This window comes from Monodon monoceros, unplaced genomic scaffold (genome assembly GCF_005190385.1).
Source record: "Monodon monoceros isolate NGI ecotype Baffin Bay Population unplaced genomic scaffold, NGI_Narwhal_1 Super_Scaffold_5, whole genome shotgun sequence".
Lineage (NCBI taxonomy): Eukaryota > Metazoa > Chordata > Mammalia > Artiodactyla > Monodontidae > Monodon > Monodon monoceros.
In genome coordinates, this window is record NW_021703782.1 from 95,707,958 (window position 1) to 95,734,619 (window position 26,662).

A 26,662-nucleotide genomic window follows, 5' to 3' on the forward strand; every position below is an offset into this window, starting at 1 on the left:
GATTGCCTTGATTCCAAAATGTCTGATTTTATCACACTGTATTTAGTTAGCTAAGTTCTGGGAGTTTCTTAAGAGCAGGATCTGGGTCCTGTTCATCTTAGTACCCCAAACCTGGAAATTAGTACTCAAGCATTGGTTGGAAGTTAGAGGGACTTAGTTTCTGACTTAAGATGGAGAAGGGGGGCATTACACCCATTTGCCCTAGCAGGTAGTAAGCACAGCACTCACCAGTTTGAAATACTTAAAGTCAGTCCAGGTTTAGATCTCAGGATCTCAACATCACGAATTGCTAACTACAGGATTTGAAGAAGGTTATTCAACCTGTCTAAACCTCACTTTCTTTAATTGGAAAAATGGTAACCACACTAGCACGTGGCTAGTGTTTTGCATGTTTTGCACGTGGTTAAATGTGATAAGTATGTCCAGTCACTGCGAGGAGAACTCCCCGAATGGTAGCTATCAGCACTTGTCCATGAAACGCGCTCTCCATCGTGAAACCTGCCTAGAGAAGACACTTCTTGACCATACAGAGGATGGGAGTCATGTAGAGGCGATTTCCTGTGCGCCCCTAACACACACCTCTGTGTGTTCACGACTCCTCTATTCAGCGGTGGAAACCATGTGGAAAGTCCCATCTTTGCCAGCAGAGTGAGACAAGAGCTTCCCTGGCATTTGTTGTGGCAGCGCATGAATCAGTCTGTCTATGCAGGGGACAGTGCGCTGGGCCCAGAAGCTTCATTTGTACCTCAAGAATTTTTCTTTTTCCAATGAAACAGCTTAACAAATACTGGTTTAACTTCCTCGCCTGCGATGGCAAGGCCCCCCCCCACACACACACACACACCTGTCTCTCCACGCTTCTCAATCCCACTCCTGAGGGGCTTATGGTGGGTGGAAAGGGCAGGAGGCTCCACAGTGCCAGGAAAAGCAGGCTGAAACCAGGGAGGGGCGTGGACGGGAGAACGAGCTGGGCACAGCCTGATGGTGGATATTCACAGAGGCCAGCCACCTTTGGCAAACTGGGCAGCTATCCAGAGGCCACAGCCATCTGTGAGAGCCTCAGAGAAAAGCACATACTTCTTGGGGCTCTTGCTATTGTGTTAAGTTCCACCACCGTGGCCACTGCTCTCTGAGTTAAACTTTTGATACTATTTACAACCCATATACCTCACAGGGATGCTGTGTCATTAATTCCTGCTCTTAATCAGAGTTCTCTATGACTTTCGCAGACAGTTTCCTACTTATCTCTTCAAGATTAATAACATTATGAATATTGTCTATTAGGAGGAAAAAAAGACCCTACTCTACATTGCGCTGGGTGCATTATAGTTGCTATCACACTCAAGCCTCACAATAACGCCACGGGGACAGACTATCATTTACCTCATTTTGTTGATGGGGACAGGCATCCAATTACTCATCCAAGGGCAATAGCTGGTGAATAGCAGCAGATGCAGATTCAAACTTAATCGGGCTCAGACCACAGCCCCAGCGCACTGGGGAATTTAACTTTATGCAACTGTTGAGCTAAACTTTTCCTCAGGTTGTGTCAACACAGTGGAAAGCTATAGCAATGGGGTGACTCGGTAAAGGCCTGGGACCTAGGGCTCCGGAAAGGGTACACATGACAGCAATTTAGAGTAGGGCCTGGCATGTGGCAATGCTGCAGACTGAATGTTTGGGTACTCCCCAAATTCATATGTTGGAACCTAATCCCCATTGTGATGGTATTTAAAGGTGGAGCCTTTAAGAAATGATTAGGTCATGAAGGTGGAGCCCTCATAAATGGGATTAGTGCTCTTATGAAAGAGACCCCAGGGAGATCCCTCTCCCCTTCCACCACGTGAGGACCCAGCAAGAAGACGGCTGCCTATGAACTCACCAGCTCTCACCAGACACCAAATCTGCTGATGCCTTGATCTTGGACTTGCCAGCCTCCAGAACTGTGAAAAACAAATTTGTATTGTTTATAAATCACCTAATCTATGATGTTCTTTTATACCATAACTAAGATAGGCAAGAACTCTATTCCTTTTCTTTTCATCCTCCTTTTTTTGAAAGATGTTTATTCTTCTCTGACTGTACTATACTTGGAAGAGTAGTCATGAACAGTGTAGTGGGAATTTATTCATCTAAATTCCACCTTCATACTTACAGAAATGTAAATCCAATAATAGTAAAATTTCTTAAAAGAGCACCTTTGAGCTTAGATTGTTGGAGGTTGAGCAGATCTTTAGGCGCCTGAGTCATTTGGAAGGATCTCCTTCTGCTTTATTTCTCCATGTGGATTATTACGGTCCTTTGGTGGGAATTCAGCATGTAGGTTTTGGGGGAGGGGATTATGGATCTCATCAGAACTCGTCAAAACCGAGAAATATGCTTATTTTCAACTGCTTTTATTCTACTGATATTCAGCATTTTCCCCTCTGAATTCCCATTGCGCCCTTCACTCTAACAGGTGTCGTCCCCGCGTTATGAAACACCTGACCTACATCCCATTTCCTCCAGCAAGCTAGCTTCTCTGAGCTACTGTCAGGAAGTTAAGGACAAATACAGCCTCTTTGTATTCATTACCCTCCCCGGGAACACAACGGAAGTAAACAATTGCCATTTAAAAGTAGACTTAATGGTGGAAGGTTTCCCTCATTACCTCAGGATCCAAACTGCCGTCACTTCTGGAAAAGGACAGTAGTCACCGTCTTCAAAGCCTTTTCCGGTCCGACCTCCATTCTGGCGCTGGAATGGTTTTTCTTAAAGAGCAAGTTGACTCCTCTGCTAACGTTCCGCAGTGGCTTTCAGTTACTTCAAATACTGTCAAACTTTTTGTCCACGGCTTCCAATGCTCTGCCTAGCTCCCAGCCTTACCTCTTGCTTCTTCCTACTTTGATCTCTAGTCTCAATGAAAGTGCTTGCAGCCCTCGAAGAAGTATACTTTCTCTTATCTCTGGGCTTTTATTCACAGTGTCCCACCTGCCTGGAGCAAATTCCATTCTCCTCCCCCCATCTTTTGGGTGTAGGCATCACTTTTTCAGAACCCCTCCAGGCTGTCTCACGACCCAGCAATGAGCTCAGAGAACCTCCATTCTTCCCCTACCACAGCCTGAAATAACTGGCTACCTCTCTATAATTTCCATTGGACTGTACACTCCCTGAGGAGAGGGAACATCTCTGTCTTTAGTGGCGTGCCTAGTGTACAGGAGAGAACAAATAAATACCTGCTGAGTGAACAGACGGAAGTCCCCCATCAGTAAGAAACAGCACCCGAGCAGAAAGAGAGACAATAGGAATTTTTAATGCATGGAGAGCCCTGCAGGGACTCTGGGCAGACCCACAGGCAGCAGGAAGAGGCAGGGGTCCTGCAGACTCAAACGTGTCCGAAAAACAAAGTCCTAGAGACCCAAGCTTCCTCACTGCAACGATCCTCGGGGATGCCCTCCTGCTGCTCCAGAGGTCCAGTTGTCTCTCCATAGGTCTCCTCCTGGGGTCCACGGCAGGAAGGAAGCTGAGTGTAGCAGGAGGGAGGAAGAAGGGGAAAGGCCTCTTGGTCTCCACCTGAAAGCTCCTGCCTCGGGACTGACCACCATCCAGAAGAAAGTGTTTAAAAAGGAGAGACTTTGATAGAGTCAAATAAGATCTTAGAAAAAAATAAAAGATACAGGGAAATGAATAATTCCAGTGGTTACAAAGTTCTCTGTCGGCTATCCACAAGAGAAAGAGTTTGCTTTGGCCTTGCTGGCAAGCCTCATCTGCCAGGCCCGTCCTTAGCTGTCCCCCAGCCCACCCAGGCCCCAGGATCCACGAGAGCACCGCTCCCCCTCCCACGGAGAGTCTCTGTGCTCACGGAGGGCAGCACCCTCCCTCACCGGCCCTTGGACTCCCCATACGTGTTTCGGGCCATGGACACCATCTTCTCCTCGCATGTGATTTTGGTGTCCTTGAGGACGCTGTACCACACCATACCCACAGGCCGGACCTCCTCGCTGCGGCAGAAAAGGTAGGGCACGGTGTCCACGCGGCTCTGGATGTAGGCGCTTCGGAGGAGGCTGGAACAGTGGCTGCTCACCTTCTCCAGACGCCGCAGGATCAGGTGGGCCTTCCTGGAAGACAGAGGAGGTGGTAATGACGGAAGGGGCCTAGATCAAGCACCAGGCCTTTGAGGGGGGTGAGTAAATGTCAGCAGACAGATGAGGACTTCTTGTCCCAACAATTCCCTAGCCGTGCCTGACTTGAATGTGGTACTTTGAACGCCTGTTCAAAATTCCCTTGGAGCTTGTCCTCTTTAACTGTGCAATGTGTAAAAAGTAGAAGAGCGGTATAACCTTTGACCTAACACTTTCACTTTTGAGATACAAGCGTTACAAGGTAAGCAGCCTGAGGACTCTAACCAAGTAAGTGTAAATTATTATAACAATGATAAATGACAACAAGAACAACAACTAAAACGTATTAACGCCATGAGCTAGATGCTGGGTAAGTACTTTACATACATTTAAAAATTTCTATATAATCTTCACAACAGCCCTGAAAATATTGTTATTTCCACATAGAGTCAATGGCCATGGAGCCCAGGTTTCAGAGAGGTGACACTACTTGACCAAGGTCAAACATCAGGTTGACCATTGAGTTGGGCATTTGGATCTAGGCCTGAACACCCACCAAGGCCCCCTCTGTCCGCTTTCTTACTTTTCTAATTCTCTCATACTCTTTTCTCATAGTCAGAATAAAATCTTGTCCTCTGCGCTTCTAAATTCATGAAAGCCTTTACATGTATATACCCAAATCAGAACTTCTCTATTTCATTTTTCTTATCTCTAAAATAGTGATGGTGGCCTTACTGGTTGTGAGATTAACTAAGAGGAATGCCCAAAGGCTGACCCTGAGTAAGCTCCCATTAATGATAGCTTCTATTATAGAGAATTGCTGTGATGATGTCTCAGGGTCAAGGTCATACTGGACACTAGTCTCAGCAAGAAGCGCCCTGGACTGTGGGGGTCATCATTAGGCACTTATCTAGAGCTCTTTCTGTAGCACCAGACAGCGGATCCTCGGGGAGACCCGAGGGCTGCAGAGAAAATTAAAGCAAGCATCTTTGAGATCACCTAGTCCGAGGCTTCTCAACAGGAGCGCCACTGACATGTAGGCTGGATAATTCTCTGCTGTGGGGACAGTCTTGCAGGACATTTAGCAGCATCCCCAGGCCTCTGCCTACAAGATACCAATAGCACCCACAGCCCCAGGCATGACAATAAAATTGCCTCCAGACATTGCCAGATGTCCTCTGGGGACCAAAATCACCCCATTTGAGAACCAGAGACTTAGTCTGACCTAATCTCATTAAAGATGTGGAAACTGAGGAGGCTTAGAGAGGGAAAGGAATGACCTTTTCGCGGGTCATACCATAAGTCAGCTTTGCTGTCCAGGTGTCCATCTCCTTGTGGAATCCATTTTTCTCTACATCTCAGCATCCTCAAAATGCCTAGGGATCCTGAGGGGCTAAATGAGAGGCTCTCTCCTCCTGTCCTCTCCATGCCCCTCTGAGACCCCAGGAGGGAGGGCGTTTTACGACAACAGACCCCACAAATGGGAGACTGTTTTAGGCACCTGCGAGGCGGCTGGAAAAGGGCCGGGCTTATGCGTGTAGCTTTTGTGGGCACGATTTATGAGGTGCCTTTCAAAAAGTCCTCTTTGTATAGTTCACCACTTGGGTGGAATATTTCCTGAGGTGCCAAGAATTCATAGCTTCATAATCACACTCGAGTTACCACTCAACCCACAGGCCTCTTTCACCTCTGGCAGGCGCCTCCGCAGGGGGAGCCCAAGGAGCTTACTCTCAGCCCTCCTTGTTTCAGTTCCCGCTCTGTTCCTCAGCAGCTCGGTGTCCTTGGGAACTTTACTTAACATCTCCAAACCTGTTTCTTCACTTGACAAATGGGGCAGTTGAGAAGTTAAAGGAGACAAAGTCATTGGTTGCTCCTTTACAGAGCATTTATTATATGGCAGAGCTCCCGATTCAGTAGGAAAAGACAGACAGATGTAAAATTGAAACACCCGTGGCACGAGCAATGATAAAAGAAGGCGTGGGAGCTGTGGGAAACAGAGGACAGTGCCTAGGTAGGATTGGGAAATCCAAGAAGACTTCCTGTAGAAGGGGAACTTGTGCTGAGCCTCATTAATGAGTAAGGTTTAGGTAAAGAAGAGGGCACAGGCATAACAGGAAGCCTCGGTAAAGGCACAGAGAGAAGGAATTTCATGGTGAAATACGGTGTGCAAGTGGGCTCACAGTGGGAAACGGGAGAAGTGGCAGGAGCCCAGCCACTGGAGCTTAGAAGCTGGGGCGTTTGTTGTATAGAGTAATGGTGTACCACACAGGCTCTAGAGCCTGGTTGCTCAGGTTCAAATCCTGCCTCAGCCACTTACTAGCTCTGTGATATTGAGGAAATTGTTTAACCAGCTGTGCCTGGGTTTCCTTATCCATAAAATGGGAATAATGACTACATCTATCACAAAGGTCGTTTTAAAAATAAAAAAAGAAACATTAATGAGTCTGTCATACAGAGTGAAGTAAGTCAGAAAGAGAAAAAACAAATACCGTATGTTAACACATATATATGGAATCTAAAAAAAAAAAATGTTTATGAAGAACCTAGGGGCAGGACAGGAATAAAGACACAGAGGTAGAGAATGGACTTGAGGACACGGGGAGGGGGAAGGGTAAGCTGGGACGAAGTGAGAGAGTGGCATGGACATATATACACTACCGAATGTAAAATCGATAGCTAGTGGGAAGCAGCCGCATAGCACAGGGAGATCAGCTCGGTGCTTTGTGACCACCTAGACGGGTGGGATAGGGAGCGTGGGAGGGAGACGCAAGAGGGAGGGGATATGGGGATATATGTGTACGAATAGCCGATTCACTCTGTTATAAAGCAGAAACTAACACACCATTGTAGAGCAATTATACTCCAATAAAGATGTTTAAAAAAACAAAACATTAATGAATCTGTAGTAAGCCCTCAATAGGGGTAAGTGGGGGGTTACTGAAGACTTTCAAGCAACAAAGTAGCAGGTTCAGAGACAAACTGCTTAAAAACGTTTCTAGATGCATTGAGGAGAATGAAACCTGGGGAGGTCAAGACCAGCAGCGAGAACCATGAACAGACACAGCCAGGTGTCACGTGTTTCCTATCACTGCACTTAGGGGTGCTAGCTTGTTTCTCCTCTTGCTTTTAAAAAGCGACTTATTCTTTCTATTTCCTTATTTACAAAAAGGGAATAACATTTGCCCACCTCATGGAGTTGAAGCGAGGATTAAATAAGTTAAAAAGTGTAAAACTCTCTTAGAAAAGTAGTTGGCACATACTAAGCCCCTGATACATGTCAGAAAGTACATCACCATCACCACCACCTCCACCATCAGGATTTGTGTACTGGTTTAAGCTTTGAGCACTTATGTAAGTTAGTGGCAGGAGACAGACAGACAGAAATAGTAACAGCCTCTAATTTAGGGGGAGAGTTCTGGGTTGGAAAACATGCTGGGTGCTACGGGAATATATAAAGTGGGCACCCAATCATTAGTTTGGGGGCTCCGAGAAATCTTGCCGGGGACATAACATCTGAGCTAGGTCTTCAATGATGAAACAAATTTTTCAGGTAGATGGGAAGGCAGAGGAGATAGCTCATCCAAAGTTGGGCTAAAGAGGGCATAAAGCATCAGTCTTTTGAAATGGTGAAGTGCACAGAATGGGTGAGAGACAAGTCAGTCTGGTAGAGATCAGACCATCCAGACTCTTTGGAGCCATGGTAAAGTATTCTATTTTGGGGGTGATGGAGAATCATTGTCTGATAAGTCATAAATACAAGATGAGGTTGGGAAGGACAAGTCCTCCAACATGACCAAATGCTTTGTCTCCAAGGGCCCAGCTATTTCCAAAGAGAGGATCTTGGAACTCAACTGGACCAAGCCTTTGTATGGATGGGGAAACTAAGGTTTGAAACTGGAAAATAATTTGCCTGAAGGAACACCTTAAGTTAGTAACAAAGGCAAAGCTAGAACCTGGGCTCCTAAGTGTACAGAGCTAAGATGAAATACTTGGCTCTGGAGACCCAGGTTCAAATCCTAGTTCTATAACTTAGCTGTGTGGGTCATGAGCAAGCTCTTCATACTAACTCTTAGTTACTGCAAAGTCAAATGGGAATAACAATGTTTCTGGAAGATGAGATAACCTGGGTAATTTGCTTAGCTCTCAGTAAACGTTAGCCAAGATTCAAAGTAGTATTTTATAGTAGATAGGACATAGGCTCCAGAGTCCATTAGGGCAAGCCACTTCTTCTCCGTGAGCCTCAGCTTCCTCATTTGTAAAACGGGGACAGAGACCATTATTTTGTAGTGCCGCTGCTAGGCTGGAATGAAGCTACCGTCATAGGCATCTAGCACAGGAATTTGCATATAATACACACTAAACCAATGTCAGTTTGCCTAACTGTCCCCTGCTCTTTCTCCACTGTAAACTATGCCTCAGCACCTTGGTTTGCAATGAGACAACAAAGGCAGAAGAACTCAGAGGGTGAAGCCATGAAGAGAAGGGTTGGAGGTGCTCAAAGGCCGAGGAGGGGGACATGGGTGAGAGACAAAAGGTGAGAGCGCTAGGTGATAAATTGTAGGCAATGGAGATTCATAAACCAAAGGCCAGGCGTGCCCCAAGCTTTGCCTGGAGGGGGAAATCGCAGGTCAGAAGGACCACTTTTCTCAAATACCAGAAATGAAATCTTCCTCCTTGGAGACAGGACCCAGGCCTGGTGGGATAGGAAGTCAGAGGTAAAGGAGGGACAGCACACATTCATTTATCACGGTACCAGAAGGCAAGATTGAGACAGGAATGGCTTGTGATGGAGTCAGCAGCTAGACTCAGATGCCGCTTCTTCGGGGAACTGTAGAACCTTGGAGTGACCATTCTCTTCCCATCACCATTACCCGATCCACTGTTGACACAGTTATCGGACACAGACCTAATTCTAAGGGGGCCTTGGAATGGAGAAAAAGAGGACAGACAGTAAGGAAACATCCCCACTGGCCTCTCTCCCTCCTCTCTGTCTCCTGAGCTGAGCTTAAAAGTCTCTGTGTTAGCTGACCTCAAGCTTAATGAGAGTCAAGGGCATGGTGTAGTTGCAAAAAACTGGAACACAGGGCTTCCCTGGTGGCGCAGTGGTTGAGAGTCCGCCTGCCGATGCAGGGGACACGGGTTCGTGGCTCGATTCGGGAGGATCCCACATGCCGCAGAGCGGCTGGGCCCGTGAGCCATGGCCGCTGGGCCTGCGCGTCCGGAGCCTGTGCTCCACAATGGGAGAGGCCACAACAGTGAGTCCCGCGTACCGCAAAAAATAAATAAATAAAAGACCAAAACAAACAAACAAATTGGAACACAACCTCTGGAAGTTGAGAGGGCAGATTAAGGGAAATAAAGACTTCCATTTACGCTGCCCTTGTCAGGCCACATCTGGAGAGCCCCACTCACTTTGGTAAGAGGGACATGTGCAAACTGCAGTCAGATCATGATGCTGAAGGTTGTCTCAAAAGCAAGTCTTCTGTGGAAGTGCTGGAAGCAGGAATCAAGTGTCACTGAAGCGGGGATTTAGGAAGATGGTTATGTTGTTCTAGTAACTGAAAACAAGAGGGGGAAACCCTGAGGGTCAGGGATGATAATGACTACAGGTGACTGAGGACCTACTATGTGCCAGAAACCTAGGCAACATCATCTTAAGTGTAATCCTCACTGCAATTCTAGAGTGCATACTTTAGTCCCAGTCTTCAGGTGGTAAAAGTAAGCCTCAGGCTGGTCATACGATTTGACTAGGGTTAACAGAGTAAGGACAGCACCTCAGATCGCTTCAGCAAAGCACCTAGGTGTTAACAAACCACTCAAAAATTAACAGAAGGCACACACACACACAATAAAAAACCTTAAAACTAAAATCTTCTAAATGTAGATGGGGTCTTTCTATACCTCCAGTGGGTTCCCCTTCACTGGAGATGATCAAATTGAGCATGCCTTAGAAAAGAGTCTGTCTTAGTCTGTTTGGGCTGCTATAACAAAATACCATAGACTAGGGAGCTTACAAACAACAGAAATATCTTTCTCATATCCTGGAGTCTGGGAAACCTGGGATCTCGGCAGCGGCAGATTTGGTGTGGTGGTTGGTGAACCACATCCTGGTTCATAGAAGGCACTTTTTCACTGTCCCCTCACATGGCAGAAGGGACAAAAGACCTCTCTGAGGCCTCTTTTATGAGAGCACTAATCCCATTTATTAGGGCACCACTCCTATGACCTAATCAGTTCCTAAAGACCCCTTCTCCTAATTACATCACCTTGGGCATTAGGTTTGCAATACTGTACATGAACTTTACAACGGCACGAACATTCAGACCACAGCAGAATCTAACGGTAGTGGGAGCTGGAGCAGATCTCTGTTGCTTTTGTTTGTTTGTTTGTTTTTAATCTAAGAGGAATTAGGGGCTTGATTCAGAGAAATACCATCTGACGAGCAGTTCACAAGAGAACATGCTGCGACAACTGTCATAGCATCGGGTTCCTGAGACGAGAGGAGCACATTCACTGAGATTCTATTCATGCTTCAAAGCCACGCTAAAATTTCATCTTCAGGAGGTCTTCCAGATCTTCCCAGCTACCCTAAGTCACATGTTCCTGTTTGTTGCTGAAGCATTTCATTTCTCTGTTGAGATTCATACTATATTATCTGTTAGTTGTGCACATATTTTGGGATGCAATGTGTTATACTGGATAGGACACTAGTTTGACATCAGAAGACAATACTTTGAATCTGAGCTCTGACACTTACTAGTTGTGTAACTTTGAACAATTTACTTAACTCCACTGATTCTCTGTTACTTCGTCTTCAAAATTAATTGTTCAGGAGATGAAATGAGATAAAAATGACTGGGCCAAAATAAATGTTCAACTAATATTTCCCACCTTCTTCTTGGACAGTATATAGTTCCCCTGGTATCTAGCTCCTCCTGATTGTGCAAGGAGAAGGGATTAATAATTTTCAGTCCTTAGCTTTCAAAATACAGCACTTTTCTAGCAGAGGTTTATAAAGGGAATGAAATAACACAGGAGCATCACGTGGATCTAAGGAAGTAATCGGGCAAGTGGGCAAAATGTTTACCCAGATTTGTTTATAATAGAAAAGAAGTTGGAAGAAATCTAGTTGGTCTTTAGCAGAGAACTAAATTAATATGTGATGCATTCATATAATTAACTGGCTAAAAGACCCTTCAAAAAGACAACGTATTTACACATGCATCCATAGGAAAAGACTTGTACATGTGTGTAAACAGGCAGAAAACAGAACAAAATGTATGTACTTCTTAAACATAGCAGAGCTGATGGAAATGGAACTGTGGTCTGTAGATGTCAATGTATCCTTAAGTCTGTACCCGTTTCCCTACTCATAAGCATATCCATGTCACATCCATATCGATATCTGGAGAAATACGTGCACACTTAATTTTATCTCTGGGTGGGGATTAGGGGTTCAGGGGTACGACATTTTTGCTTGCCATTTTATATATATATATATCTGTCTCATTTACATGTTACAGAATGAACAAGAATTACTTTAGGATAAAATACAATAAAGGCATTTCCATTTTGAAGACATGCATACACTTACACATATTTTAAAGCTGGTGTGATGAGTATGTGCAATGAAGTCATGGTTTTATGGCTTCCCAGTGGTTCACTGGGGTTACTTTCAGAATAAATCCACATCAAGTTTAACCTCAGACCACCCCCACTAAACAGAAAACCAGAAGCTCAGGTACTGCCATGTAAATATATTTCCTCAACATCCGGTTTGAAATATGATTTGTAAGGTGACTACTGAAAATATTTACATTTGGCTTTGTTTCCTCCTTGTTCTCTCATAAGAAACCATGAGACCTTCCAAGAATTCATTCCTAAACTGATGGTAAGAATAACTGAGACTCAATGAACCCAAAAGTATTTCAGTTTTGAACTGACAGAAACTTCAAGATAATTATGTACATTGCTATATTATCAGTGGGGAAAATGTTCTGTGGGACATTTGTTAAAAGTCATAGTTTGTCTTGTTTGTATTTATCCATTCTAAGACATCATCAATTTTAAGAGATGCTATTGATTTAATCACAGCCTTTCAAGAAAAGAAGAAAGAATACAACACTTAATGTGCAAATCTATTGTGCACAATCCTTCATGATTTCCGAAATATGCAGAAAAAATAAAAGTGCATCTGAGATGACAGGAATATGGCTCTAGAAGCCTAAATTTGTTCTTGCTCCCAACGTCCTAGAAATTCCAAGAGAGTGAATCCAAGATATCTAAAGAAAGAGCTAACATAACCTTGGACTGAAAAAGGTACACTGATATCCCAGGCTTGAATATTTTCACTAAGAACAAAGCAATGACAGTTCATAGCATGTGCTAATCCTTCTCAGATGGGAAAAGCTTCTTGTCTGGCTGTGTTGGGAAAGATCCCAGAATGAACCAATCCTGGGATGATTTCTGTGAGCTATTAGCAATGTCTGCCATGGAAGCAAGAGGGGCTGACATCAGAAATACACCATTTCTAATCTAGCCAGATAAATTCCACTGAAACAAATCTCTTCAAGTGCTTGCTTTCTTCTCCCTACTCTATCATTTTAATCAGACATAACTGAGAGGATTGAGAAGCTCAAGAGTGGTCAAGGGTATTCTGACTGGAGCAAATTTTGGTCCCTGGCCACCTATAAGTTCAGTTTTTCAATTCTCCTAATAGGAACCGTATGGCTGGGACAGCTGGGTGTCAGCGGGTCTTCTCTGAACAGCTGTTTGCAGTAACCTGTGGTTGCCATGGGAACCAGGCTCTGGAGGACATTGGCCTGATGGATTTATTAGGTAGCAGCAAGAGTCACCCTTTTGTCACTACATTTTATGGGGGTACATGACCACAAATCCACAGAGGAGTAGAGAACATTTTGGGGTTTGGTGATTATAGGCCAACAAAATCCTAATAGAGCTCATCCCATGATACCAGACGTCAGAGTGCTCCTGGGAAAAGCTCTTATTATCCTAGCCATCCTAGGTTCCTGAGAAACAAGCCATGCTGGGCTAGAGGTGAAAGGACACTCATGGTGTGCCTCTTCTCTGGTCTCTATGACCTTCAGGGCTTGCTGGTTCCTTGGCTTCGCAGCTGGAAGGGACTTTGGAGTTCAGTTCTTTCATGTTGCAAATGAGGCCCAGAATGGAGATGAAATTTGTCCAAGGTTACACAGCAAGCGGGTGGCAAAGCTAGGACATGAACTCAAGGCAGAGTCTCGCTCTCTCTCCTTTACACTTTGATGTTCTGCATACTTGCTAACCATTAAGAAGCACGGTACATTCGCCCACAGTGATCCTCTGTTTCAAACCTTTACCCAGCTTTTGGAAGAAAGAACAACTCACGAACAGGGCTCGTTAGAGCCATTATGATCTGACCTCTGCTGAACTCTTCAGCCTTGTTTTTTTCCCTTTTCCTTCTCACCTTGAACTCTCTGCCCCACTGAGATTTATCCTTCCTGACCAAGGTATATTCTCTTACCCCACCCTCTCTCACCCTTGCCCTGGTTGCTCCTTCTAATGAGAGCACTCCTCCCCTTCCACCTGGAGGACTCCTGTTCATCCTTTACTTCTGAGCACACACTTCACTTTCTTCTCCAGGAATTCTTCCTTGAGCTCCAGGTCTGGATTAGCTGCACCGACAGCTGCATCCAGAACCGTGTCACTCAAAGGGTGCTTTTTAACAAGCCACACTGGCGTCACTGAAACGCCTGTCAGAAATGCAGACTCTCAGGCCTATCCTAGACTACGGAGTTGATCTGAATTTTAACCAGGCCCCTGAGTGATTCGCCGGTACACTGAAGTTTGGTAAACGTCACTCTAAAGCACACTGCTCACCCTCCTTATACTGTGTTTCTTGTGACATATTTCACTGCATCTGCCTGCTGACCAGTCTTTTTCTCACTAGATGTTGAGCCTGGTAGAGGCAGGAGCTGTCTTCTTCGCTCATCTGTTTCCAGCCCACAGCACAGGGTCTGGCACATAGTAAGCACATTAAATGAATCGATGAATCCATAAATTAATAAGTGAGGATATCCTCAAGTCTCTTAATATTTGCAAGGACAATGAATTTTTTTTATTTTTAGAATGTTATTTTTAAGCTAGAAAAACCTTAGAGTTTGCGGAATTCAGTTGTTTCCAACTGTGATCTATATAGATCCTTGATAGCTCAGGTAGACCTCAGGGACCCTTGGGATTGGAGGGGGGAAGTTGAAGAGGAGACCCAGCAGGGGGGCCCCAGGCCACCCACTCTAGCTTCTACCAGAACAACTCTGTAGTCATCTGGTTCACACATCTACTCATCCCATTATTCAATTATTCAATAAGTAATCGTTTAGCACCTACTTACAAGAGTTGAATGGGACATAAAGGATCACTAGCTATATACATAAACTGACATTGTAGTGGGGATAATATCTTATAAATAACTCAGAAGTAAACACATAAGCAATATAGGATACTGAAACTAGTAGATACGACACAGAAAATTAAAACACGAGGGTGTGATAAAGTGAATGGGTAGAAATTTTAGAGGATTCTCTGAGGAGGTGACTTCTAGCTAAGACCTGGGGTTCTTTGCAAGCTTTATTTAGAAAACAGCTTTTTCACTGCTAAGAAAAAAGAAAAAGTACTACTATCGTTTTGTTAGGGGAACCACTGACCAAAACCACCGCCCTGGCCAAGCCCTAGAGTAACCACTTGCATGAGTTATCTTACAACAGGAGGTCCTGGTAAGGAACTCAGAACTAACAAGCTACCACCAACTGGAAGAATTCGGGAAAGGTGAAACGGAGAGAGGAGAAGCCAGTTCATATGTCCTACAAACCTCCCAGAATCCTTCTCGCTGGAATCCATCTTGGCTGAGCAATGCTCGAGTGCCACCAGGAAGGACCCTGAGTGAGAATGATTGTCCAGAGACAACTCATAAACTAATCCCATTACCATAAAACCCGAGACTGCAAGCCACGTGGCAGAGCAGTTCTCCTGGGTTCCCTTACCCTGCTGCTCTCTGACCAGGCGCCCCTTTTCAATAAAGTCTCTTGCTTTGCCAGCACATGTGTCTCCTCGGACAATCCATTTCTGAGTGTTAGACAAGAGCCCACTCTCGGGCTCTGGAAAGGGACCCCCTTCCTGCAGCAATTTTATAGATAAAGAGACTGAGTGCCAGAGAGGGCCACAGGCCAAGGCTGCACAGTGAGTTTATTAGCAGTGCCAGGATGGATTAGGATGCAGCTGCCTTGATTCCTGCTGATGCCAGTGTGGGACACCAGAGAAATCTCAGATTCCCTCAAGAGACTAGAAAGACCAAAGAAGGAGGGAGCTAGGTGGCACAGTGGGTGTTGGCATATAGTGGCTGGTGACTAGCTGGCCGGAGGCGAATGGGTCCATTACTGAGTGGGTTGTTCTGCCTCTGTGGGCGACCAGAAAGCCTTTCCAGAAGATTTATGCCCTGGAAGGACCCCAGAAGATAATAAAGACAAAGTCAGGAGTGAAGCTCTGGTTTAGCTCCCACCTAAAATCCCTGAACCCTGTGGGAAAGCCCAATAAAGTAGAATGCCTTTTGCTGTCCCCAGGCAAGATGGCAGCCGAGATGACTCATGCAGAAGCTTTCATCTGGGGCTCTGTGCTTCTGTCTGTCTGCTCTCTTTTAGCTTTTATCTAAAGAACATTTCTTTCATGTGAAAGGGAGAAAGTTACAATCTAGGACCCAGCAAAACAGATAAGGCCCCGCCCCAGGGAAAGAGCCTTTTTATCCCTCAACCAAGCCTTGAATTCTTGGGGTTTACTGCAAGTGTTGTAAGGGCTCAGGGTGAAAGCTCGGGGCAGAACCGGACTCCACAGCAAACTCTGGGCAGCTCATTTAACCCTGTGGGGCCTCCAATTCCTTTTCATTCATAAAATGGGGAGGATACCCTACTTTGCCTAGTTTACAGGGTAATTTTAAAGCTATTTAAGGCATAACACGCTGTCCTACTAAGTATCTCAGGAAGTCACGCAATCCTCTTCAGTGCCACAGACACTAGCCTGTCCCAGGCCACTGCACCATCTCTCCTGGATTACTGTTACAACAGCCTCTATGGCCTCACTGCCTCCTTCTGGTCTAGACACCTCTAGTCCAGGCTTCTAACTGCAGTCAGAGGGATCTCTATCCCTTGAAGATCTGATAACATCTCCCCCCTGTGAAAAACACTTGAAAAGCTTCCCATTACCCTAGAGAGATAATCCAAACTCTTTAACCCTACTTACAGGGCATTCGGAACTGGCCCTTGCTGACCTCTCCCTTCTTATCTCTTCCCACTCCTGCTGTCACACACTTGGCTCCAACTACACAGAAATTCTTTCAGTTCCTCCACACAGTGTTTACCAAAGTGTAGAAGGAGTTCCCCTGGGGCAGGAGAAAGGATTTTAGGTGGTACTCAGGAAGATCACAGATCCAGTATTAAACAACAATGAATCACACTGAGGAAAAGCATTTCGATTCCCATTTTCACTCTCTTCCCCTCCTCCAGATTACTTTAAGAAAGAGAGTTTTAGTTCAGGACTGTGTCTTAAGTACTTCTCTAACACTTGCTAATCTCCCTTTTTAAAAGGAAAGCCTCAGGCTCAGCTAGGCTTGAACTACATTGTTTTCTGGTTTTGTTTTTCTTCCATTGTACTGAATGCTTAAGTTTAATCTTTATTAAGGGTAGATGGTGCTAGTTTTCCCTTTACAAAATGATACAGTGCTTTCGTTTCAAATGTATTTTCAATAAGTGGACCTAAGGAAGAAATAGAAAATAAATGAACTGCATATGGTATGGCGATATGACAAAAATCATAAAGGTGGCAGGCAAATGACCAAAATTTAAGAGGAAAACCCCTGCCTATGTAGTATTATTTCCTCTGAACATTTCACAGGCTACTCCTTTGGCCCTAACCCCTCCAATCCTCCTCTCCCTCCACTGGTCTGACCTTAACTCACCCTTTAGGCCTCAGAGTCTCAGCCTTTATGGGGGTTTCACTGCGTTACCTAGACCGAGTGTCTATGCCTTGCTTCCCCAAAGGGCCCCTTTCGTCTATTCTTTTGACCCTTATTATTCCTATTCTTTGCAACTGCTTGTTTAATTACCTGCAACAGTAAGCTATGCGTAGATAGGGACTGTTTCTACATTTTTAACATTGCATTATCAACTACCGACCTAAAAGAGGGGCTACTAAGTTTGTGTTGAATAAATGAATGGATGTCATTGTTGGGTGCAAGGCATGAAATGCAGCCACCGTTTCAGATACTACTTTGTGGAGCTTCAGAAGACAGTGACTGTGTGTTAGTTATGGTTGAATCCTCCATGGCAACTATCACAGTGGTTGGCATAGTCAGTGCTGGTGACAAAAAATTGTGCCTTAGTACGTGTTGAATTTATGAATGTATTTAGTCTTGGTTACCAATGGACTTTATTTCAGAAAAAAAAAAAAACCCTCGGATTTCTTACGAAAGAGTAGGAGAAGCCCTAGATTAGGGGCCATGACCCTGTCACCATGCTCTTCTACGATGTTGATTAGGACATATCCCCTCAAGGAAGCTATGCTTCCCATCTCTAAAACTGCAAGTGGAAGGTGAATAAGGGGAGGGATTGACTGAAAGAACACTGAGGTCTCTGATCTGACATTCCAGGAGTCTAAGAAGCTAAAATTCCAAGATTCTTTCATTCTCCCTACCCACTTCCCCTCTCGAACCCTGACATGACCGGGGTGACTGCCACTCTTATTTATTTCATAAAGCCCATTCCCAGCCTATGGAAGAAAGGCTCCAGTAAAGTCAAATGGAAGCAAGAAGAATTCACCACCCCACTCGCGCTCATATGCCCACGCACCTGGGCCCCAGCTCATCCTCACTCCTCCAGACAAAGTCACCGAACTTCTCATAGTGAGAGTCGTAGTGGTGCTGGACTCGAAACAGCATGGAGGCGGAGACTTCCATCAGTGTGTTGTAGGCAGTCTGCTGCTCCTTCCCGCTTGTGTACCCATTGTACAGATTGTAGATCTTGTCAGCTATCTCTGGGGAGGAAGAATTGCAGGCACAGATCGCCGGACAGTAGGAAAAAGGGAGGACAAAAGCATGCCTTGCAACTAGGAAGGCATATTCATGCAGGAGTTCACTAGTGTGGTCTTTGGGGACAGACAAACCTTAATTCCATCCTGAATATGTCATTGACCAGCTGTGTTCAGTTTTCCTATCTATCAACCGGAGATAACGATATATAGTCTGGAGAGGCATTGGGAGGACTAAATTAAAACGTGCATGTAAAGCACTCAACACAGGGTCTGGCACAAAGTTAGTGCTTATAATTGCACTCACTAACGTAAGTTTTGTGCCTATGATTTAACAGAAAATTCCAAACAAGTGCAGAGGCTTAAATAAACTGTCTTGGGCTCATCTCAATAGTCAACTTCTATCTCCTTTCTGCAATACTCCCCACACATTTCTGTGATCAGGTCTAACAGCTCTCCATTCAAAAATCTTTCAAAGAAAATCTAGACTCTTCTGTTTGCCATTCATGGCAATTTCTACTCTTTCAGTCATTCCTACTAATTGATGTAACTAAAATTCATTATGGGCTGCTCTCTTGAATAGGAGGCACATTCTTTCATCTTTGAAGACTTTGAACAAAATTTATGTATGTTCCCACATCACTGCTAATGGCAATTGCTTTCAGGCCAGGCTGGGGGACTTGGGTTCAGGATGGAAGGAGCATTTACTTTGTAAAGTTTTCTACTCTGATCTTTATTGTTCTTATTTTTAAACCATGTTCATGTGTTATTTTAAAATAAAAATACTTAAAACGATTACCAGGAAACCACCTCAAATCCCCTCCCTTCTGAGACTCAGTATCTCAGCATCTCCTCTTGTCTGGTAGGTAGCACACAAACATCTGTCATCAAGCTTATGACTGAGCCATTTGAAGAAATGTCTCTCTCTCTCTCCCCCTAGAATGTGAACTCCTGAAAGATGAAGAGCATGTCTCTTCTGCATTCCTTGTACCAGGGTTCTTAGAAAATATCTGCTCAACTTGAAGTGGACCACCAGGTCCCATGAGCTACCATCATGTTTTTGTAGAAACTGTATCTACACATTGTCTAAGAACTAAGTACACGGTAGATCTGATTTATTGGTTCCATTTTTTTTGACAGGTGTTTTGCCTAATGTTTACAACCTCATGGACAAGGAATAGCAGAAAAGGTTTCACCTTGCATGCTAATTCTGACTGATGGTTACTGACTCTAGCTCTACGCTGAGGGTTCTGAGGCCACCCCTGGGCTAGATGGGAAGGTGTGCTGTGATCAGCTAATGATATCTGCCATGAGTGCAGCAAAGCCAAGTGGTCCTCTAGGTGCCACCGATTTGCCAGCTCTAGCGTAGCCTGAAGTGGAAGAAAGGGATTGGTCCCTAAAAGCCTAGGCCAAGGGGCAGAACACAGTCATGGGGTTCTGACTCTCCACCACTCCGTGCCTGTAAGTCAGAACATAGGTTCTATAACAGAGGAGCAAGTCTTTCTACTGGCAAAGATACTGCTGGTCCGTCTCAATTTCCTTCATGGCTTTGATTAATTTATCTCCATGTTCTTCCTTAGTCCCTTGGCTTTCTTCTCCCTGTGCCAATATGTGTGTGAGGCAGGAAAGTAGTGGTGGTTAGTGACTGTTGGGTGCAGAATTTAGAGAGCGACAATATGGGAGTTACCTCGGAAGTGAAGAAATGGGTCACCTACCTTCTGCTTTATTGTCATCTACCAGCGGACAGGCGGTCCTCAGGGTCACTGTGCTGAGCTCTGAGTGCCTCCCTCGTGTATCCACTGCATAGAGAGTGAACCTGTAGCACAACAAGAAAACAGAGCACAAGGCTGTGACTTTAGAAAAGGCCCTGGAAGTTCCAAAGAGGAACACAAAATCATAGCACAGGAATAATAGTTGAAAGAGCTCAGGGATGAGGGGCTTCCCTGGTGGCGCAGTGGTTGAGAATCTGCCTGCCGATGCAGGGGACACGGGTTCGAGCCCTGGTCTGGGAGGATCCCACATGCCGCGGAGCACCTAGGCCCCGTGAGCCACAACTACTGAGCCTGCGCGTCTGGAGCCTGTGCTCTGCAACAAGACAGGCCGCGATAGTGAGAGGCCCGCGCACCGCGATGAAGAGTGGCCCCCGCTCGCCGCAACTAGAGAAAGCCCTCGCACAGAAACGAAGACCCAACACAGCCAAAAATAAATAAATAAATAAACAAACTTGAAAAAAGGCCACAAGCAAAATTAAAAAAAAAAAAAAAAAAGGACTCAGGGATGCTTAGGCTGCAGGAAAATGATTTGGAAAGAAAAAAATGATAATTATTAAGCATGTATTGAACACCAACTGCCTTGCTGGGCATTTTGCACATAATCTCTTAATTAACAAGCAGCAAACCTAGAAGGCAGGGATTATTCCCACCTGCATTTCACCAAGGAGAAAACTGAGACTTAGTTGTGTACCTTTCCATGGTCTCACAGTTACTGGGGGGCAGAGCAGTCTGAATCCAGGACTTGAGAAGTAAACCCCGATGCTATCTTGTATGGCTTTATATACTCATTTATATATTCTTTCATTCATTCACTTAACAAGTTTTAGCTGAGCATTAACTGTGTGCCAGGAATTATTTTAGGTGCTAAGATTATAAAGATGAGCAAGAGAGTTAAGGTCCCTGCTTGCATAAAGCTAAACAAAAAGTAAGCAAAAAAATAGATAGTGGTGAATGATGATAGACTAAAGTGAAGGGGGATGTGGCTGCTTTTAGACAGGTGTGTCCACAAAGGCCTTCTTGTTGAGAGGTTTGATCTGAGACATGAAAATGAGAAGGAACTAGCTTATGGGAGGAAAAGCATTCCAGGCAGGAAAAGCAGTTAAGTGCAAAGGTCCTGAGGCGAGAAGGATCCAGACTGTTGGAGGAGTAGACGGTTAGTGCGGCTGTAGCAAAGAGAGATGAGTGGGAAGATGGGTGGGTGGGGACCCTGTGGGCCATGATAGAGTCTGGGAGTTATTCTAGGTACAAGGCATGTCCCCAGCTTTCAGCGTTGTTGCCTGCAGCTCCATGCTGTACTGGGGGGAATAGGCAGCCTGTGTGGTATTCGACGGAGAGAACTGGTAAACTGCAGACCTGGTGGATTCAGGTCCAATCCAGGGCACAGAATTCTTTCTAGAGTAGACACGGTTGTCTGGCCTACTTTGAGAAGGCTCTCTGACCCTTCACACCTCCAGATCTCCAAGTTCTGAAGTTTAAACAAAGTCAAAGGAGTGAGTAGACTTTCAAGAAGAGGTAATCCTTGGAGGCCAGCGACAATCTGAATAGAAGGGAGAAGGGCTAAAGCGTCTCAGCATCCTGTCCTTGTCATGCCATCCTCTTTCACCAGCGTCCAAGGGTAGAGCAGTAGCGTGGAGTGGGAATAGGGTTTTCTGGGTCAGGTAGAAGAAACTACAGTCCCAGGGGCCCTATTTCCTCTCCCCCTTCTCCAAAACCTCAACTTACCTCATGTTATAAAATGGGCATAACACTGTGACTCCAAGTTGTGGAATGATGAACCCTGACTGACTGCACATATTAGGTAGGTAATAAATATGAGCTGGTTGTCCAAATTAATTAATTTGTGCTGAGTCCTTAATATGAGTCAAGCAGGGACCTATGCAGTTTTATCTGCATTATTGCTATTAATTCCCCCAGATGATCCTACAAGATAACTGCTATTACTCTCTTTATTTTATATACGGGGCTCAGAGAGGGAAAGCAGCTTGCCCAGAACCACACAGTAATTACTGAGACTGGCAGTAAGTCTAGGTGTGTCTGACTCCAAAGCCCATGCATTTAGCCACTATCAGCTACTATCCTGACTAAAGGTCTGTGGATATCACCTCTGTACAAATACAAGTCCATTAGGTACACTTGCCAAACTCCAAGTATGTTGAAACAGTGCCATTTCACATGTTTTTCTAATCTTATGAAAACCTCCTAAAATAATCACTCTCATTATCTCCATCTTTCAGAAGAGGAAACTGAAGATCAAAAAATTAGGCAATTTGTCCAAAATCACAGTTAGACAATGAGAAAACCAAGACCTGTATCCTGGTTTGTCTCACTCTAAAACCCATACTCTGAACTCTCAGTTGCCGTTTGCCTGCTCCAGCTCCACCACCACTAGCTCAGAGGGTCCGAACCTGGAAAGCTCCGAGGGTCTCTCAGCTTTAATACCTCATGACATGATAGACCAAAGGCTGTTTTTATTAAGGCACTATAAATCAGAACTTCTTGGTACAAGGGGCACAGTAAGCAGAAGCCAGTAACTTTCTGGAGAAACTACCATTTGTCCTTTTTGTGTGAAAGTCTCCTTTTTAAGAATAACTCGATTTCTCTTTTGAAGAACTGTAAGAGGTACTCATGCCATCCCCAGAATGTATTTTTAGCTTATTCCTCGATATTGATTCTGAGTTTTGTCGTAACTCAGACGGTACCTTAGCACCATCCTGCCTTTACTGGGAAGCTGGTGTTTTGGGCGCACATCGGAATTCATCAATCAGTCATGCCAGGTCTGTGTTTCTGACGCCACGAGCCAGGCTGGCAGCAAGCCTCATTAACCACATACGCTCCACATTCTTTGCTGCTATGGGTCACTGCCACTAGGCCCATGACGGAGACACCTCCTAGCACTGCAGGAATGTAAGCACTGAGCTGTCCCACCAATATGCTGCAAAGGGAACTGGGGTGAGGGGTCAAGCAGGGAACAGGTCACCCAGAGCCCCAGAAGCAGAAGGAGCCTTGCAGACGTTCAGCATCCATTCAAACCTTGGCTCTGAGGTTCACTAGCTGTATGACCTTGGGCTGGTTGATTATCCTCTCTGATCCTAAGTCTCCCCAAATGTGAAACAAAAGAAACAAGTCCCTCTCTGAAGAATTGTCAGTCCAAGTGCAGGAGAACTAGCCCACTTCCTAAATGTAATGATAGGCACGGCTGCCATCTAATAAGTGCTCATTGGTGTTGGGTCCTTTGTATGCACTACTCCAGTTAATCTTCATAATGTATGCGTCAGGTACCATGACTGTTTGCATTTTATCAGTAAGGATGTTGGTTCCAAGGAGGTCAAGTAATTGACCTATTATTACATATTAAGTAAGTAGCAGTGGGGGACAAGAACTTAGGTCTGTCTAAATCCGAAGATTATACTCTTAACTACATTGTACTATACTATCTTGTCAAATCTCATTTCACCTTTTATTTCATCTTCGTCAGCTGGCTTGGAGTGCTGGCAAGGGTAAACAAGTGTGGGTCTAAACCTGATAGATGTGACTAAGAGGCCTAAATATGGAATATTTTGGTCCCATCTTCAGATGCAAGCCAATCTATTCATCTTCTTTCTGGAACTTTTGGGTTCGGCCTTTGGCGTGAGAACAACAGCATTGCGATGTGGGGATTATCTCTCTCCACCTGTCATATCTCAGCACTGTGAGCGGAGCTCAGTTCTAGCACTTACTACGTCCAGTATTGTCTCAGTCAAGGGAAGCAGTAGGTGACAGAGGAAGAAGTCTGGTCTTGGAGATGGCCAGGCTTGCGTTCACTTTCCATTCTATTCCCTGGCTCTGTGACCTTGGACTAGTCACTTTACCCCTCTGTGCTTATTTCACCTCTCCGCATCAAGCATCTGTGGTAGGGAGGCTGCTGTCCATTTCACAGGTCAGCGTGGATGAATGTGAAATGTAAGTGCTATACAAGGTGAGTTATGACCAGGAAGAAGGGTCGGAGGCAAGATCGTAGTCAAACTCCAGGATGTGAGAATTAGTAAGTGGCAAAGGAGGGAGGTAAGGAGAGCATTGGGTAACACTGTGCAAGCACTTACTACCCACACGACATCTAGGAAGTGGCAGAGGCAGAATCCAAACCCTAGCCTGAAGCTTGGGTACAGCTATATCCCTGGCACTCAACACAGTACTAAGCATATGACAGGCACTTTAAATATTTGAGTAAATGAATGAACTTGAGCATATCACATCGCATTTCTGAATTTCAGTTTCTGCATCAACAAGATGGGGCTAATTGTAGAGACAGTGCATGGCTGTGTCTCAAGAATTACGTAGAGTGATGCATGAGAAGTGGCTTGTAAGTTGCAAATTTTAATAAAGGCCATATAAAGAGCACTTATTTGGACAAGGGTACACATTTTTAAAATGCTTTCTTGGAGTATAAGAGAAGGAGATGCATTTCAACCGAGGGGAACATAGAAGGCTGTAGTAAATATGTGAAAGAGTCTCCAAACATGAGCAGTTAGAAAAAAATTTAAACACTGCTTTCCCACTGGCCAATTATGTTTCCAGGATGCTTCTGTAATATATTTCCTCCACCAAGAGGATCCAGGGTCACCTCTCTACTTAGCCAAGCAGCATGAAGAGCAGCATGCTGGGAAAGAAGTAGTCTTAGGTTTTCAAATTATAAAACCTGGGTAGAATCTTGCTTTCCCCAATAGCTGGCTGAGCGTTCTTGGGAAGTCACTTCACTGTCTCTGAGCCTCAGTCTCTGCACCTGTAAAACAGGGTGAAGTTAACCGTATCTCACAAGTTTGGGATCAAGGCTCAATGATATACTGATTGCAGCACTGCCTGGTTCAATCTTTGCTCCCCAAAAGGTAGCTTCTATTTGTGTTATTAGAGTAACCCAACATGTCAGTAGAGGCCCCAGGATAGACGAGTCCTCAGGCCACCCTGCCAGTGGGGGTGGAGGGGTGCCGAAAGAGGAAGATGTCAGCCTTACGGGCCTGGGTCAGAAGTCACAAGGCCATGTGCTTTCTGCCTGTCTCAGCTGTAATTGTAGAACTGTTCCAGAGACACATCTGAAAGCTGTTAGCAGGCCAGGCAGGGCTTGGAGGGGCTCTTTGAGAGGGGCAGAAAGTAGCAGCCCCTGATGTGGGGAAAGAGAAGAGGATGAGAAGAGAGAGGCAGGCTGAGAAACAGATATACGCATACACACCCACAAAACAGAGTGAAAAGGGGAAAGAGGAAGAGATTGAGAGAGGACACGGTCAGGTCTGTGTTTCTCAGAAGGGTGCCGGCTACCTCAGCTCGGTTCTCTCATCTTTACCTGCTGAGGCAGGCTGAGATCCACTGAATGTGGACTAGAACCCCTGAGCCATCCCCAAACTCTACAACCTCACTTTACAGGTGAGAAAACCAAGGCCCAGAGAGGAAACAGACTTGCACAAGGACCCGCTGCCAATAAGTTCAGAATAAGGACATTGGCTTTCCCGCCTCCTCCTCCAGCGCCCCTTCTAGACACCACCCTGCTTCTTGTGCAATTGACTGACTTAGCTCCACTTGCACCTATGGGATAAGTTAATTATAATAAGAGGAGACTCCAAGGATGAAGTGGGGGAATCCCAGGCTCAAGCCCTTGCTGCTCCTTTTTCTTTGTTTCAGGGGAAAGAACACTGGCCACGGTGGTTGAAAACTTGAGTTTGCATCCCGGCTTTTCCAGAGACTGTGGGTTGTGAGATCTCAGATGCCTACAGCTATAGGATCTTGGTGTATTGGGATTTCAATGTGTGGGGAAGTGCCTTGGGATTGACTACTCAAATGCAGAGTGTTCTTCAATGTTTCTTCACCATCTTCAGGACAAAGCACAAACTCCTTACCCCGCCCCCAGCATGACTCCTTGATGTTCCTTCATTTGACACTATCGGTTTGAGACTCTGTCACCGAGTCTCAAACTCTGGCCACAGATCCAGCCTTGTTTAACAGTCTCTGCTTCCTACTCTGTTTCATAGTAGAACCACATCCAACTGCTAATGGCTCCCACCTCTTTGCCTTCACACTTGCTGCACCCTCCATCTGGGTCACCCGACCCCTTCTCCACTTGACCCTCTCCACCTTGTCCTCGGAGCATCAATCAAACCTCATCTCCTCTGGGGAAGCCATTCTCCCTGCACGTTGCCCTGTCACGGCACATGTGGCATGGCTAGGTCAGTGCCCAGACACTTCTCTCGTGCCCCCACGAGCATGTGAGTGTCTTCAGGACTGGACTATGGCTCTGCCCATCTCTGTCCACCTACATCTGATGCTCAGACACCTAAAGCACGTGGTGCTCAGCAAATACTTTCCAGAATGAATGACAGACTGAATGAATGACTCAATCAACTATAAGGTAGTAGTTCCCTGGTCTAGAAATCAGTTTCCCCATCTGTAAAATGAACAAAAGGTGATTAGATTAAAAGGCCATTAAAGGAGATAGAATAACAGAGTGGCCCAACGCATGGCTTTGGAATCAGGCAATTTGGTTTTAAATTCTGGCCCTCCATTTATTGGCTGTGTGAGGCCTTGCCTCAGTAAACTCACCTGTAAAATAGGAATCGTAATATTAAAACCCACTACATAGGGCAGCTGTTAGAATGAGATATGGCAGGAGACTGCTCACTATTGACGCCTGGCATGTTAGCAGTCAACGAGAGACAGCTGTGGGTATCATTACCAATATTATTATTACTATTATTATTG

General features: G+C 45.2%; 1 protein-coding gene across 3 annotated transcripts in view; it reads right to left on the reverse strand.

The window, feature by feature from the left end:
- Window positions 1–3,269: 3,269 nt before the first annotated feature.
- ASTN2 (astrotactin 2) overlaps window positions 3,270–26,662 on the reverse strand; it is a 912,698-nt gene continuing 889,305 nt past the window's right edge. For all 3 annotated transcript variants that reach the window (XM_029202991.1, XM_029202990.1, XM_029202989.1), the window contains 3 exons: window positions 19,883–19,983; window positions 17,990–18,173; window positions 3,270–4,097 (listed from right to left, as the gene is read on the reverse strand). In XM_029202991.1, the coding sequence (XP_029058824.1) occupies window positions 3,860–4,097; window positions 17,990–18,173; window positions 19,883–19,983 (523 nt within the window). In that variant the 3' untranslated portion in view covers window positions 3,270–3,859. The remainder of the gene's footprint in view (window positions 4,098–17,989; window positions 18,174–19,882; window positions 19,984–26,662) is intronic.